Source organism: Gopherus flavomarginatus, chromosome 10 (assembly GCF_025201925.1).
Source record: "Gopherus flavomarginatus isolate rGopFla2 chromosome 10, rGopFla2.mat.asm, whole genome shotgun sequence".
Classification (NCBI taxonomy): domain Eukaryota; kingdom Metazoa; phylum Chordata; order Testudines; family Testudinidae; genus Gopherus; species Gopherus flavomarginatus.
In genome coordinates, this window is record NC_066626.1 from 51860001 (window position 1) to 51877480 (window position 17480).

At 38.1% G+C, this 17480-nt stretch overlaps 1 protein-coding gene across 1 annotated transcript in view; it reads right to left on the reverse strand.

Moving 5' to 3' along the window:
- The window catches only part of GPD2 (glycerol-3-phosphate dehydrogenase 2), an 80398-nt gene that overhangs the window by 46400 nt on the left and 16518 nt on the right, over positions 1–17480 (reverse strand). The window contains exons 3-5 of the mRNA XM_050969238.1: positions 13388–13512; positions 12346–12443; positions 11159–11322 (exon numbers count right to left, since the gene is read on the reverse strand). Of these exons, the coding sequence (XP_050825195.1) occupies positions 11159–11322; positions 12346–12443; positions 13388–13512 (387 nt within the window). The remainder of the gene's footprint in view (positions 1–11158; positions 11323–12345; positions 12444–13387; positions 13513–17480) is intronic.

Here is a 17480-nt window from a genome sequence, read left to right on the forward strand (position 1 = left end):
GTGCCTATTAGTGTCCAAATTTTGGTTTTGCTGTCTGGTAGCTAGAGAACTTCTAACCACTCAAAATAATTACTAGATTCATCACCACCCCTATGTAATATTGCTCCTGAGAGAGCATAGCAAAAGCCACCTAGGATAATCTAAGATTTTAAATTTGCACTGTATGTTACGAGGAAAACTTAAGGAATTTAAGAAGAGCAAGTTTATACTCATATAAGGAAAGATTAAGGGAAAGATTAAGGGAATTAAGGAGGCTGGAACCAAGTAAATGGCTCACATGGTTAAAAATTAGGAAACAACGCAAAGTTAGTCAGTGATTTTTTTTTATGCAAAGTAATAAACACATGGAACAGCAAAGCAGGAAGGACCATAAAGTTTTGGATTTTTTTATTTTGTTTTACACAAATCCTAGAAAAATATTTTTCTAGCTCTAATCAGTTTTACTGCCAAGTAAAGATACTGAAGCTAAAGCAATTGTACTATAAATAAGCTGCAACAGCCAGGCAAAAGGGAGCTAAAGCACATTACGGTTGCGTTAATTCAGAATTTCTATCTATTTAGGTACTTACAGATCTCCCAGCATTAATATCTAAGAGCTTCACAAACCGCAAGGAATTTATCCGCACAATGAAGGAAGGGGGTTGAGAGGAAGGAATTAGTATTATTTTTCATTGTTGGTTTATAATTATGTTGTTTCCCACTTCTTTTGTATCAGCCTTGTCACAACAATCTTACTACAATGTCAGTGTAAGTAAAAGCACAGTGTTAAAATGAAACTAAACATTGTCAGTGCCAGTTTATGGAAACCATGCTAAAATGTCACAATGAAAAAATGTCACTGCAGATCTGTTGGGGCTACGCTGCAGTGTCAGAAAGAAATGTGATGTCAATGCAAGTTATTACGTATCAATGCAGTGTAGGGGTTGACTGACTGATATAGACAGTACCCGACTTTACATCTCAAGTTTGAGGCAAACTGTGCATGGTCAGTAGCTATTTTTCAAATCCTGTCTAAGTCAACTGGAGACCAGTCAACAGTTTATGAACTATTGCCCACTTCATAGGCTATAAAAGGAAATGATTTCCTGTTATGTGCCCTTGTCTAAAGTAACCAGTGCTAGAGTTACGATCCAACAGTATAAAAAGAGACAGATATTATGTCAGAGATAAACAGCAGGTGTAAAGTCACTCTTCATGAGACAGCAGTGACCACATCACTCATTAGGGAGATATAGCAGTTGCTAAGTAAAGAATAAGGGCACCCCTATCACTAGTATAGAAAAGTAAAAATCCCTCAGTGGCGCTGTTACACATTTGTTTCCTGTCTGTACAGAGAACCAACTACCAGGCCAGCTAGTTGCTTATTTATTCTTCATTTAAATACAAACTGCAAAGTGCTGAGTGCCCTCAACTCTCAGTGGCAGTCAGTGAAGTCAATGAGGATAGAAAATGCCCAATATTCACAGGTTCTGCCTGTCACACTGACATAAAAGTAATCACCAGAGTAGGATCAAACATCCGCTGCTTAAGTCTACAGTATCCACATCCCTTGATAAAGAACATCTTAGCAAATAAAGTAGGGCTGTCCAACTATTTTTAAAATTGTAGTTAATTGCAAGATTAAAAAATAGTCATGATTAATCACAGTTTTAATCACACTGTTAAACAGAAGAATACCAATTTAAATTCAGCATGGAAGCCTGTCCTCTGGAATGGTGGTTGAAGCATGAAGGGGCATACAAATGTTTAGCATCTCTGGTACATAAAAACCTTACAAGCCAACTACAACAGTGCCATGAACACCTGTTCTCAATTTCAGGTGACACTGTAAGTAAGAAGCAGGCATTATCTCTCGTAAATGTAAACAAACTTGTTTGCCTTAGCAAATGGCTGAACAAGAAGTAGGACTGAGTGGACTTCTAGGCTCTAAAAATTTACATTGCACTCAAAAAACAGTAATGTAAAAAAAATAATTCTACATTTGAAAGTTGCACTTTCATGATAAAGAGATTGCACCTCAGTACTTGTATGAGGAATTGAAAAATACTATTTCTTTTATTTTACAGTGCAAATGTTTGTAATAAAAAATAATATAAAATGAGCACTGTACACTTTGTATTCTGTGTTGTAACTGAAATCAACATATTTGAAAATGTATAACATTTTTGGAAAAAAATTAAATAGGTATTATATTATTAACAGTGCAATTAAAACTGCATTTAATCGTGACTATATTTTTAATCTAGTTAATTTGTTTTGCATTGAATCGCTTGAGTTAATTGACAAACATAAAATAAAAGTATCTTGTTGAATGCCCTAGAAGCTTGTCAAAAACAGAATTCTAGGTGCAAGAGTCCTCAACTGGGAACATCCTGTTCACCCCTGCCAACTGAGACAGGGAGCTCAGCCAGTTTTTAACTGCTGTGACTGGGATTTTGTATATCACATTCCTGTCTTTCTTGGGAACCCTGGATTCTCAGTCCACTCGCTTCTACCATCACTGCTGGTGCTAAATTCACACCCCCATTTATAAGCATGATCGGGGGTGGATTATAGAGGGGCAGGGGAAAGGGCACAAAGAATGGGAGAGATGTTGGTCAGAGACTGTATTGACAAACATTGAACTCTACTTTTAATTGAAATTAGAGTAAACATTAACTGTCTTGATGCTGTATGGTACTATGTGCCACCAAATCCACTGGAGTCAAGGCTGCTCAGCACCTTAAAAGGAGTAGGCCCAAAGAGACAGCCACTTGGTACAAGAAAAGCCAATGAATACATAACACTAGTTCCATGTATGTATGGGAATGTGCCATTATCCATTTTAATTGATGCAAATGGCATGTTCTAGGCCCCGGTCCTGCAAGCTGCAGTGTACCTAGAAGGCAGCTGGCAGCGTAATCAAGTAGGTAACTGGCCTTCATTTTATTCATTTTTATTAAAAAGTAAATACCCAAACAGCTTTAAAATTTCAGAGACAAAAGCACAGTATGGTGGGAAAAGGCATAACGGATTTTCCCTAGCCATATATGTTATCATATCTACAGTATGGAACAATGTACATATTAACTAATGGCCTACCATTAAGTTCACATAAAATATACACATATAAATTACAACAAAATTACATGCTTCACTGGAGTCTTTCCTCTAAAAGCCATGACACACTGGGGAATACTAAGATGTTTGTGGTGTAATGTGCAAATAATGTCATTTTGCTTGAGAATAATCTTATATCTTTTAGGTAACATGAGATGTGAAGAATAAATCCCCATTCACTTCTTGTTGAGAGACAAAAATCATCCCTTGGTTATAGGAATGTTTTTAAAAAAATAAAAGCATAGAATTCGCTAGAATATTCATCATTTCCAATCTTAAACTCACAGCATACAAATAGATGAATCCAGCAAGTCAGAGAGCAAAGCCAATTTAATCTGTGGCTCCCCTGAGGTAAATGTAGTTCACAGTCCTGCCCCCACCCCAACCTCAGCCATAATCCCTGGTTCCTGGAGGTAAAAAAGCACTGAAGTGAGGAAAATTCTGCAGCAGGATATAATGATCCAAAATGACAGGGACAATAATGACAATGAATTTCATGTCTCCCAGTCATGAGCTGGGGATGCTTGACTGGGCTGACTTATACAATTAAATTGTTACAGGTACAGCAGGAGATGCAGTTATCAGCTGCATGCTTTTGGGAACGATGCCTGCAGCAAAAGAAGTGCTATGGAATGCACAGTCTCTTTTGTTGTGAACAAACTATTACTCCTGTAGGTATGCTTATACAGTTGTACCCTTTGACAGAGGAAAAACTGGGTTAAAGACAAGTCATTTTAGGGTATTGATTTTTATCCATTTTGAAAGTAAAAACTCTTTGATGGATAAAATACCATTTGATTCAAAGGGCTTTATGCTAAAACCACTACAAGCAAACAGAACCCACAAATTTCATTAATTTAAGAAAAATAAGAAGCACCGTTCATAATACCAAGGCTTAGGATTCCTGTCTCCCCTACTACTACTAACACCAAATCAGAGTATTAAGAACTCTTAAATGAAAGAGAAAATTGAGATTGAAACTACAGAAACAGCCTAGTCAATGCTTATATTTCATTTCCTATATATTCCACAAGAGGCAGCCAATCATGCCTTTGCAATCCTCCTCACAGCAGATAACTGGTTTTCTTTCTGAGCTCTCATATACTACCCATAAGATTTTCCTTTAAATAAAATCACTCAAAACATGTTCTCCATGTCCTAGCTGCTTTTAAATACCCATAATGGTTTGCTAGCAGTTCCTGTGGGGCTGAGCATTAGAAGCTACTTTCGCAGTCTTCCATTTTCCAGTTAAAACTCTACTAACATGAAGATGTATAGCAATAGACTTGATCTACATAAAACCTTTCCAGTGACAAATTGTCAAACCATTTTAATTTTCAAGGGACAGAAAAATTTAGAATAAGGATTTAAATTCTTATAACCGTTCATGCCTACATTTGGGCAATGCCCCTATTACATATGCTAATATTCTCAAAATATTAATTTGAGAAATATTTACTATAAGGCTATAACATTTCCTAATTCAGCACACTCTAACACAAGGAAAAAGAGCTATAGGAGCTTAAAAAGAAAAGGCATTCATTCCATTTTTGACCGCTTAATGAATGCTCTACTCCTTTGCATTGAACTTTTTTTTTTTTTTTAAATGGGAAGAATTTCTCATGGGGTTTACAGTAAACAAGGAACGCTCAGTCCTCAACCGAAGATCCTTCTTTCCACCTTTCTTTGAACAATCTTTTGGTCCAAAGATTTAGAATTTTAGTTAACATACTTCGGAAGAAAAAAATACGCAGCAAAATCCTGGAGAATGCAGAATTATGAAATGGAGCGCCTTTCCTGGGATCTAACTAAACTGGAGATTATGCAAAGCAAAGTGAAAATGTGAATTTCATTAGACAATCAGATATATTTTTCATGTGGCAAAAGAAAGAAAATACTTGTATGAGATGATGCAAAAGATTCTACAGTTCTACTTTCTGTCTTTAAGGTATATAAATATATTCCATTAAGAAACGGTAATTAACACAGCTATGCCATTACAAATTCATGACTTACTAAAGAACCTAGAAATACGTTTCCTTATACACTTAAAAGTTCATCTTTGAAGGGAGAATATGTACATACTCAAAAAACTCTATAGCACCCAGAGATATGAAATAATACATCTTAAAAGAGAACTCTGCTACTTAGAATTAGCCAGCATTTTCTGTGCATGTTTAAAACTATAATATTCTTGACTGTTAAATCTCTGCTTTAAAATGTTTCCTATTTTTCTAGCCCACAACATAATGTACATATAATTCAAATGAAGATTAATTCTTCCATTAAAAATGCTTTAAAATAATTCTGTCTATGATCTTGAGCTCTCAGCTTTAGCTTCTCCATAGTGCCTCTTTTCCAATTTTCCTTGAGCTACATAAATGAAACTGACAGATCACTGCTCAGATAGCAGCCACATTCTTCCCCCAAAATGTTGCCTTTTTGCTATTCAGGAGTATCCGAATACCAGCAAATGCTAAATGAAGTCTGACATGTACCCCTAAGAAACAAACTTGTAAGTTGTGGCTTCAAAGGAAACCTTGAATAAATAGGACACATTGTGTACACCCAGGCTAACATCCAACATATGCTATAGTTTCCTGATGCTGAGACAGAGCAAGAATAGCCCCTGGTAAAGTCTGATTTGCTATTGCTGGTACTTCCAACATTTATAATGTACCATCCATTTTTGCCTGTATAAACAATTTTAAAATGTAATTAAGAGGGCTGAAGCAACAACATTTCGGAAAGCTATAGAGTAGGATATATTCATGATTGTTTGATAAGTTACTGGTTAGATCAGCAATTAAAAAAAATTAAGGAATAGCACTGCTAGTCCCCTTCTGATAAAAGCCAAATACCAATGCAAAAAAAGTAAACTACAGTGTAAATGGTTTTATCAAGTTGAAAAATACTCTACACAGTGGGTATATTAAAAAAAAGTGTTCTTTTGGGGGACTTGGGTCAACACTCAAACTCTAGGGGGAGACCTCTGCTATTAAGCACTACTCACTGCAACCAGTAGGTGCGACTAAGGGTATAGATGCCAAAAAATCTGACAGAGAGGAAGAGAAAAAGGAAAGAAACATTATGAAACTGAATTTAATTATTAACATAAAACTACTTACCACACTCCTTTCTATAAAAGCTCCCCACCCCAAACCTATTTTGAGCTTTACGTGTCAATGCCATTATCTAATGCTAAGTTCCTTAAAGGCAAACTGCAAAGAGTTCATGCCATCATTTCACTTCTTTATGATGTATAAAGAACTGAAAGGTTGTGTGTGTTGCTTGTTCTCCTCCTCCTCCCCTCAAGACTCAGGGCTTGTCTAAGTTAGGATGCAAGAAGTTTTTCAAAAATGCATTAGTTAATATGTTTTAAAACTCATATCAACAGGGTACAAGTTAACTGGTCAAGATGAACTGTAGGGCAGAGCCTAGGGCTCACCTCAGTCAGCTAATAAGTGTTAAAATATAACCTGCCCTATCTACAGTTGGAGTGAAATCCTGGCCTCACTGAAAACTGAGAGCTTTCCCACATCATCAGTAGGGTCAGCACCTTACATTTTTAAAGCATAAATTAATGTGTCTGCTAACACTTAAAGAACTCCTTAACATTTTTTCTTTACTTTGGAGTTCTGCATCTCCATGATGGCCATCTTCAGTGACTGATGGGATGACCAAAGCCACTATAAAGCTGGCAATATGAAGATCTAGTGGAGCATGTGCTTTCTGGTTCATGTGGTGACAGATGTAGAGATACAGGACTCTTACGTGAACTGGAGAGATCGTGCTCCCAAAGAAAACACCTTCACAAAGTCTCATTTCAAGTAGTGGACAATTTGGTATATCCTGGTTGCCTTCACTTGGAACCAGAATCCTATTTTTCTTGCTATAAAAAAACCTTTTTCATCTATGAAGTAGATTGGCTTCAGATCTGTCTGTCAGCTTTTCTATGGACAGATTCATGTCTATGCAATCTCTTCTCCGGAAAAGTTTAAGCCAGCACCAGTTTCTGAGGTTCCAAAGACACTATGGATCTTTGCACTATGACCTGCATGCTGGACTCATACACCTCATCATTCCTTAAATCAAGTGAGGAGGTTTGAGTCCTTTTTCATCAAAATTCTTTAACACCCTGCTGTTGAAGATTAATTCAGACAAAATGAGGACGATGAAAGTGAAATGAGGACGATGAAAGTGAAATGAGAAATGCCCTTGAAAGCATAGCAGAGGTGGTTCCTGCCCCCACAGTGGAGGGAGTTTGTCCAAGATTGTCTCAGGCTGGGGGTACTTTTCGAACCCTGAACACCCATGGATTCCCAGATGACAGTATCTTCATATTAGTAAGGCCACTGACAGTTGCATATGAGTCTCATACACATACTACTATAGATGAAATTACTACAAGGTGGGTGCTCAAGTGGTTTAAAGACCACAGAGTAGTTATCAATGGTTCGCTGTCACACTGGGGGGGCATATCCAGAGGGGTCCTGCAAGGGTCAGGTCTGGTCCAGTTCTATTCAATATTTTCATTAATGCTGCGGTGCCCAAACTTTTCCTGTCATGTCCCCCCACCGCCAGTAATGTAATCTGTCCATGTTCCCACTCCATTACTGCACAATTTGCTCAGCAGAGGAGCTGGAGGCAGAGCTGCGGGCTGGGGGGGCACTCCCTCTCTGTCCCCCACTGCACGACCTGCCCCCTTACCCCCAAATGCTCCTACCGTTTGGGGACAACTGCATTAATGACCTGGATAAGAGAGTGGAGAGTAGCTTATAATTTGCAGATGATACCAAGATGAGAGGGATTGCAAGAACCTTGGAGAGCAGGATAAGAATTCAAAACAATCTTAACAAATCGGAGAATTGTTCTAAATTCAACAAGATGAAACTAACTAAAGAAAAATTCAAAGCACTTCACTTAGGAAGCTAAAAATCAAATGCACAACTACAAAATGGGGAATAGCTGTTTAGATGGCAGTACTGAAGAAAAGGCCCTGAGAGGTATAGCAGAACACAAATTGAATATGAGTCAGTGTGATGCAGGGGTGAAAAAGGCTAATATCATTCTGGGGAATAACAGGAGGGTGGTATGTAATACACAGGAAGTAGCTGTTCCACTCTACTCCACTCCACATTGGCGAGGCCTCAGCTGGAGTACCATGTCCAATTCTGGGCACCATGCTTTAGGAAAGATGTGGACAAGTTGGCAAGAATCCAGGGGAGAGCAACCAAAATGATAAAAGGATTAGAAAAGCTGACCTATGAGGAAAGATTAAAAACCCTGGGCATGTTTAGTCTTGAGAAAGACAATTACCAGGCGGATGTAAAAACAAACAAACAGTCTTCAACTACATTAAAGGGCTATTACAAAGAGGACAGTGATCAATTGTTCTCAACGTTCACTCAAGGCAGGACACGAACAAATGGACTTCACCTGCAGGAAAGGAGATTTAGGTTATATATTAGGAAAAACTTTCTAACTATAAAGATAGTTAAGCACTGACATAGGCTTCCAAAAGGGTTTGTTGAATCCCCATCACTAGACGTTTTTAACAGGTTAAATAAACTCCTATTAGGTTTATTTGGTCCTGTCTCAGCACAGAGGGGATTTGAGGTGAGCTGGACTTGAGGACTTCATGGTCCCTTCCAGCTCTACATTTTTATAATTAACAGTAACTACGTACATTTTTAATTCATTGGTTGGTAAACCAATAGAGACAACACCTTTTGGACTTGTACCTCCCCAAAAATTATCTTTGCCTTTAGAACTTTGACTTGGTTATGCAATGAATTATGTAAGTGGCTTGACGACCACCAAGCAGCTACAACTCATGCTTAATGCAGCTGTCTTCCTGCTTGGCAGTCAGGCAAAAAGCAATACATCACAACACTTCCTCCTGGGAGATGCAACTCGTGGTGATGACTGATCCATAACACTCTACATGGCTTCTCTTGGCTACCTTGGAGGCTGCTGTGGTAAGAGAGGAAGCTGGACAGGTCCAGCCAGAAGTCTTTTGACTGAGGGGCTGGTGGAAGAATGTACTTAGGGTTCTTGGCTTAGGAATTCCCTTCTCTTACTAATCTGACAGGTAAACTCAAAGGTTGTTTACATCGTTTTTTCCAGGTCTTTCCTGAATACGGTTAGCAGATGACTTTTTGGGTGAGGGTAGAAGGTGGCTCCAAGGATGGAACTCCGAATCTGTGTGCCCTTCCTCTGAGGAATACAGGGAGCTCAGATGTGTGTGAGAGAACCTGGCCTCTGCTCCCATCCAATGCAAGGCTGAGGCTCCCCTTGGAGTAAGAGGGATTGAGTTTGGACCCGGCTGTGCTCCCCACACCCAGTAAAATTAAGTGGACCTACAGGAGAAACTGGTTTGTCCCACCCTAGTGCAGGAGGCCCGAGGAAGAGAGCCTGGCCTGTACCACCCCAGTAAAACACACACGGATGGAGGGGGAGCGGGAACTGGCCTGTACCCCCCACCCCTGGAACCTGAGCTGTGCCCACCACCACGGAACACAGATCGAGGGGGCTAAGACAGAACCAGGCCTGGGGCCCCCCTCCCTGTTTTTTAAATCTGGGGCTAAATTGTGCAACCCTGACTTATGTTGATGAGGATTTACTCAGTGAGTAACCCTACTGAAATCAGGTGAGATTACTTGCATGAATACAAACTCCCCAGCATGAACTAGGGTTGAACAACCCATGCTTGTGTGTTTGAAAAGCCATACGAGTTGAAAATATTGCACATGCCACTAGGGACTTAGCATTAGACGTACTTTATAAAAATGAAATAAAAAACCCCAAATCATTCTGGTACCATCAATATGAATGTCAATATCAACAATTTGAACACAGAAGTTGCTGCTACTGCACATTTGCCCGTTTTTAAAAAGCAGAGTAACCCTTCGATTTATATTTTTCAAACAAGTAATCTGTGCACATTAGACCTTTGAACTGCAAAACTTCCATTTAAAAATATATTAGACTTGCAAAAAAGCACTTTAATCTTCTCCTACTCTCTTCAAGAAAATGAGTGACTGAGTTGTAATGAGATTATATATATAAACACTCAAAACTGTATTCTGTGCAGTAGATGACATTTGTGCCAAGTTTCAGCCTTAAGGTATTTTTTCCTATAGATTTACAACCCCTTGAATATAGAGGATTCCAGTGGAAACCACCCCAGCCCCAGAGCAGCTTGTACTATTTGAATGTATTTACAAGAACAATTTAAATAGCTGAGGGTGATGCAAGCAAGAAGCCATTGATGGACCAAACCCAATTCAAAAATGAGAACCACAAAAGGGAAGTCAAATTATCAAGACAGGTGTGAATTATTTTTTTAATGTAAATACCATACAGTGAGCCATTTAAGATTATCAATAATATAATCTGTTTCCTTGACATGAACTATTTTGGTAAACGTGTTCACAGATTCTACAATTTTTCTGAGGAAACTCTCTCTTTAGAGTCTTGGCTTTGAAACTTTTCTGAACAATTAGTTCTCAAGGAAACACAGGATTCAGAAGCCTAATAAAATTTGGCATATTATCCGATTAGGAAATATTTGTTTGAGACTTGCAAGGGGTTAGTTGGAACAGAGTAATTCAAATACCACATTTATATAGACTGTTTTACACTGATCCAGCACAGAAGGAACTTCCCTAGTATTACACAACTATGCATGGCTGGAGAAAAGTCACAGGAACTTCCAATAGGGAATCACCAGACCAAGAAGATACTATGACTTTTTGCTGCATCTACTGGCTGACAGAACAGAACAGATTCTTTCTCCTACATTCAGGATGGTAAATCAGGAAGGCCAGAACTAAACCAATCAGATGTGTGAGCCAAATAAACTGATTTAGTCATACATCTAAATTTAACCAATGGAAATTATGCAAGATGCAAGGTAGATTCCCCAAGAGACACTTTCTATAAAAATACTTAATGTATGTAAATACATCAAATTAGTTATATACTTTTGTTTTACTTTAAATACATCAACCATAAAGAGACTGATTAGAAAGGTAAATATAGAAAAGAAACATACCATCATAGTAGACAATAGCTCCTACAAGCCTGTCTTTCTGTAGCATTGGAAAGAGTTCCAAGGCTCTTGACTTGCTGAGCACATAGCTGCTTTTCAGACACTGACTTCCAGCTACAAGGTCATATAGTTTTATTCCTACCCAGTAGTAAGGCAACTGCCACCATCTGCAATAAATAAATAAAAATAAAATAAATATTTGAACTGAAAAGGGAAAAAACCCTCCAATCATCATTATATATTGTAATATTGGCTGTAATTAGCATTATTATGGTTATTAGTTTCTATTCTGCACCAAAGTTTGCCATTTACATAGCCCTTGTCTTCAAAACATCTTACAATTAGACATTGACTAATCCACAGTACACCTCAGATATTATCCCCATTTTATATATGAGGAAACAAAGGCAAAGAGGCAAATTGCTTGTCCACCCCACAGCACTTATCTTTGAGAACTCAGAGGATGGATGAGGTCCCAGAAGACTGGAGAAGGGAAAACATATCTTTAAAAACGAGAACAAAGAGGACCAAGGGAATTACAGATCAGTGTTGTGTACAGTTCTGGGCACCATTCTTTAGGAGATGTGGACATACTGAAGACAGTCCAGAGGAGAGCAGCATGCCCAACCCTGGAGATGAAAGCACTTTCCTTCGCTCTGAAGGAGATGCCTTTGATGACTGTACAACGACTCAAAGTCACTGATGTGCCCTGGAGGTGACAGGAGTGAGTGTCACTCTACCGAGGAGGCCTTAGAGATTGGCAGGGGGAGTAAAAGGGAAGATTAGGAAGTAGCAGCCTGGAAATCACTCTCTCTCCACCTCTTCCCACACCTAGCAAGATCTGGGAGGGGACAAAATAAAATAAAAACACTTCTCTTTTGCACTTCCCAGACAAACTGATTCATTTCAAAGTTACTGTGCAAAAGTTTTCCAAGGTAAAACTCCTTTGAAAGAGGATGAATTTGAGGAATACTGCTGGACAGTAACTGAAACAGGGTTAATAGACCGTGCTGTAGATGAACTTCATGCTTCTACAGTACAGCAACAAAATTCTCACCTCTGAAAAGACAAAGCCTGTGACACATTAACAGCTAAGAGAAAGGCATTCCGAAAACTAGTTCAGTGAAGTAGCTTCATTCTCAAAAGCAATGGTGTAATAATTAAAGCAGCAGGAGTATCAGGGAGCTTACTTGTAAACAGGAAGCATTATAGGTAAAGGACCTGATAAGTGAGGAGCAATTTCGAGCAAGTTGGCCCGTTCATGAAGTGCTTCTTTTACCATTTTGTACTAAAAAAAAAAAACACACAAAAAAAAAAACAATTCAGGACCTTTAACTCTTCGTTAACGGATCACAAATATTCAATGTTAAAACAGTTTTGCCTATCAGTCCATAAAATACACAAAACACCTTCTCTGTGCTAGATTACAATTATTACATTCTTTACTATTCTTTCAACAGCACAAGGTCACTTCGTTTGAAGAGTTACATTGGGAACTTCCCAAATCAGTAACACAAAATCTTTAACTTGTGAGTACAGAGCAAATTACACTAGGCACTTTAGTGCTATGGCAGGTCAGTCTAATTATTATTAGCTCTAATTAAGGGACCTAAAAACCGTACTACATTTTACTAGAAGCTAATGGTACTCAATAAGGTATGAAATTCTTTCTATCTTTGAAGACATCCAACAACCCACTTCTGATCTGATCCTTAAAATGAAAGGCCCTATAAGCATATGGCAAACAATTCCACTGTACAGTATTCTAAGATTTTTAGACAGCTTTAATTGCAAGTTTCACAGGAGGAAGGCAAGCTTGGGGTTTTTCCCAGAGGTAGAGGATTGTCCCATCTTCCATCATATTATGCATAGGAACACCAATCTGTACCACTCGTTTACTGAATTTTGGGAAAGAAAATATCTTTAAAAAACAAACAACAAAATTCTTATCAATGTACAAAAGAAAATCTCCCCCACCACAATATGTACAGTCCACAAGACACTATTTTCAGTTTGTCTGTAAATAAGATACTCTAGCAAGAAACAACATTGGAAATGTCCCCAAAATATTCTAGCAGAATTCACTGAGAAAACTATTCTGTATGCACAGTGCCCCTGGTATTCAACAAAAGAAAGTATTAAAAACCATAAAATGAGAACAGAGATTTAATTGGGAGGAGGAAAAAAAAGTCTACTGGCAATTTTTGCTTAACAGCCAGCATAAACAATTACCTGCTCGAAATCCAACCTCATGATGGCCTTCTGAAGATATCTCACTCCACCATGGATCAATTTAGTGCTCCTGCTGCTGGTCCCTGATGAGAAATCATCTCTTTCTACAAGAGCTGTTTTTAGTCCTGTGTAACCAGAAAACCAAATTAACTTCTTAAATTACGCAATTTGTATGTAATTCATTAAAGACACTTCTCTAGGGTAGAGACAATCACAAGAAAAATTACTCTGAACATGGATAAATTTGTATTCCAAGTGCAGTGCACTGTCTATATTGTAATGAAAAGATTTTAGTGTCTTCCTGGGGGAAAAGTCGAAACAGAACTCTTAAACAGAAGCACATTAAAATCTGGACATATCACAATGAAAAGACATTCCAGCACACAGAAGCTAAGCAGTTGGACTTTAATGCAGGGAAGCAAGGCTCCTATGAATGAATTAAAATCACGGATCTGGAAGGGATCTCGAGAGATCATCTAGTCCAGTCTCCTGCACTCATGGCAGAACTAAGTATGATCTAGACCATCCCTGACAGGTTTTTGTCTAATTTGCTCTTAAAAATCTCCAATGATGGAGATTTCACAACCTCCCTAGGCAATTTATTCCAGTGCTTAATCACCCTGATGGTCAGAATATTTTTCTTAATGTCCAACTTAAAATTGCCCTTGCTGGAATTTAAGCCCCTTGCTTCTTGTCCAAATCTCCATGGTTAAGGAGAACCATTTTTCTCCCCGCTCCTTGTAACAACCTTTTATATACCTGAAAGCTATTATCATGCCTCCCCTCTCCAGTCTTCTCTTCTCCAGATTAAACAAACCCAATTTTTTCCCTCTTCCCTCAGAGGTCTTGTTTTTTAGACCTCTGATTATTTTTATAGCTCATCCCTGGACTTTCTACAATTTGTCCACATCTTTCCTGAAATGTGGCACCCAGAACTGGACACACTATTCCAGCTGAGGCCTAATCAGTATGGAGTAGAGTGGAAGAATTATTTCTTGTGTCTTGCTTAAAAACACTTCTGCTAATACATCCCAGAATGACGTTTGCTCTTTTTTGCAACAGTGTTACAATGTTGCCTCATATTTATAGCTCGTGATCCACTGTGCCTCCAAATCCCCTTCTGCAGTACTCCCTTCTAGGCAGTTATTTCCCATTTTGTATGTGTGCAACTGACTGTTCCTTCCTAAATGGAGTACTTTGCATTTGTGCTTATTGAATTTCATCCTATTTACTTCAGATCATTTCTCCAGTTTGTCCAGATCATTTTGAATTTTAATCCTATACTCCAAAGCACTTGCAACCCCTCCAAGCTTGGAATAATCTGCAGACTTTATACGTGTATTCTCTATGCCATTATCTAAATTATTGATGAAGATACTGAACTGAGTCAGACACAGAATCGATCCCTGCAGGACCCCACTTGATATATCCTTCTAGCTTGGCTGTGAACCACTGTAACTACTCTCTGGGAATGGTTTTCCATCCAGTTATGTACCCACCTTACAGTACCTCCATGAAGGTGTACTGATGCTCCCCAAGTTACATAAACCCAACGTATGCAAATCCAAGTTTACGGAAAAAGTTCCGTAAGCTAGAAATGGGGGGGGGGGAGTTGTTGTTGTTTATGGGGGGGGTAGCATACTGTTCAGAGATACGTTTCCGACTTATGCAAAATTCAAGTTACACAAGGCATTCCAAACGGAATGCTTGTGTAAGTCGGAGAGCGTCTGTATTTTCCTAGCATGTTTTTGAGGTCATGTGATACAGTATCAAAAGCCTTATTAAAGTCAATATATACCACGTCTACTGCTTTCTCCCATTCACAAGACTTGATACCCTGTCAAAAAAAGGCTATTAGGTTGGTTTGACATGATTTGTTCTTGAGAAGTCCATGCTGACTTTTACTCATCACCTTAATATCTTCTAGGTGTTTGCAAACTGATTGCTTAATTATTTGCTCATTATCTTTCCAGGTACTGAAGTTAAGCTGACTGGTCTGTAATTCCCTGGGTTGTCCTTATTTCCCTTTTTATACATGGGCACTATATTTGCCCCTTTTCCAGTCCTCTGGAATGTTTCCCATCTTCCATGACTTTTCAAAGATAATTGCTAATGGCTCAGATATCTCTTCAGTCAGCTCCCTGAGTATTCTAGGATGTATTTCAACAGGCCCTGGTGACTTGAGAACATCTAAACTTGCTTAAGTAATTTTTAGCTGGCTCTTTCCCTATTTTAGCCTCTAATCCTACCTCATTTTCACTGGCATTCACTAGGTTAGACATCCAGATCACTACTAATCTTTTTGGTAAAAGGTCATTAGAGTCAATAGTCACTGTATAACCATGTAACATTTTATTTTTATTAATAAAAAGGTGGCATTTTGCAGAATAAAGCCTCTCAAACTTGGCAACATTACGAACTAATTTGCTCAATATCCTTGCAAGGCCGACCATTGTTATTACTCATTTTACAAGTAAGGAAGAGAGATGCCCAAAACCAAAACAAGGAATTAGTAACAGCCAGGATTGGAGCTCACAATTTCCTAGCTCTTAGAGCTTAGACCACATTTTGATGATAGAGATAGATTGCTTTAAGGTTCGTGGTACAACCCGAATAATGGAAGTGTTCTCTAAAATATAATCAGGAGACTTGAGTCCTTCCACTGAAAGTACTGAATATTTGGTGGGAGGAGGCAGAGAAGGGAAAGAGTAGGGAACTCTGATTCAAGTGTTCACACACTGACACACTAATCAACTAAAAGAATAAGTTCTTCTAAAAATGTGATAGAAGAAAGGAGTTTGGGACTCAATATAGATGGGTGCTGAGCTGTCTGTTCCAATCCAGGAAAGGATTTAGCCATTAGTTTACATTTTACTTCAGTAGGAGTACTCACAAACGAAGTTCAGCACATGCTTAAATGTTTTTGCTGGATCAGAGTCAGGGGGTACAGCACCTTGTGGGATCAAGCCCACATTCAGTATCTGCTTTTATGCAATTTGTCTAATTCAAAGTAATTCTAATCTATTCTGGGTTTAAACTTTCTATGAAAAGTCATAGGCATTAATTATTCAGAGAAAAACAGACTAAGAACAATTGTGATACCAAGTTAAATTAAATAAAAATCTGTCTTCTCTCCATTTAATATTATGTTTAGTTATGGCAACTGAAGTAGTGTACAACCAAGTGGCTCTTCTATTAATTAAAACACTCCATGTGTATTTGGATTGCTTCAATGTGATTAAATTTTTCACTCTGAGTTGGCCATGGATATTGAGGATATAATTCACTCAAAAGAGAAAAGAAAAGGCAAGTTAATCCTCAAAACTTTGTCTTATAAGTGAACCTGTGTCATGATAGACTTACAAGAAAATAAAGAAGGCTAGAGATACATTTTTGTATTTGTAATGAGATACGTGAGCTCTAAATTAAGGAAATTCACAATTTATTCATTTATATATAATAAACTGAATATATAGATACACGCTGTCATATGCACATGTATCTCTTTTATACACATTTTATATGTATACAAGCTAATTACATGTTCAGTGTGTATATATACGCACATAAATGTGCGTAAATTATACACACCTTTTACATATACACACACGTATATTTACATGCATATATGTATATTACAGAAATACGTGGCAGTGTAGTCCAAGTTAAAGTTTTACCAGCAGGTGTTTCGGATGACAATGTGTCAAATGTTCCCCCCTACACACACAAACGTGAAAACACGTTTGCAATTGAATCTCCAATACTACACAGTTTATTTAGAAAAAGAATCAGAGAAGAATACTGTATCCATTTGAAACTAGATAGGAGGAATGGAATTAGCCAGTTTAGAATTAGACCTGAACACTTTTTTCAAGGGGAAGGAAACCACAGTTAATCAGATCCTTCAAGAACATGCTTTACCTTGCTCAATCGAATAATGAGTGCCAGGGAAGCTGTGTAGGAAGGGTACTAAAAATCATTACCATATCCTTAAGGTTAAAGGATAAAGCGTGAGGATATCCCATATAGGAAAATGTTTTTATAATATATGCCATTTGGCAAAACTTTGTTCTTTATTAAATCTGGAAATTCA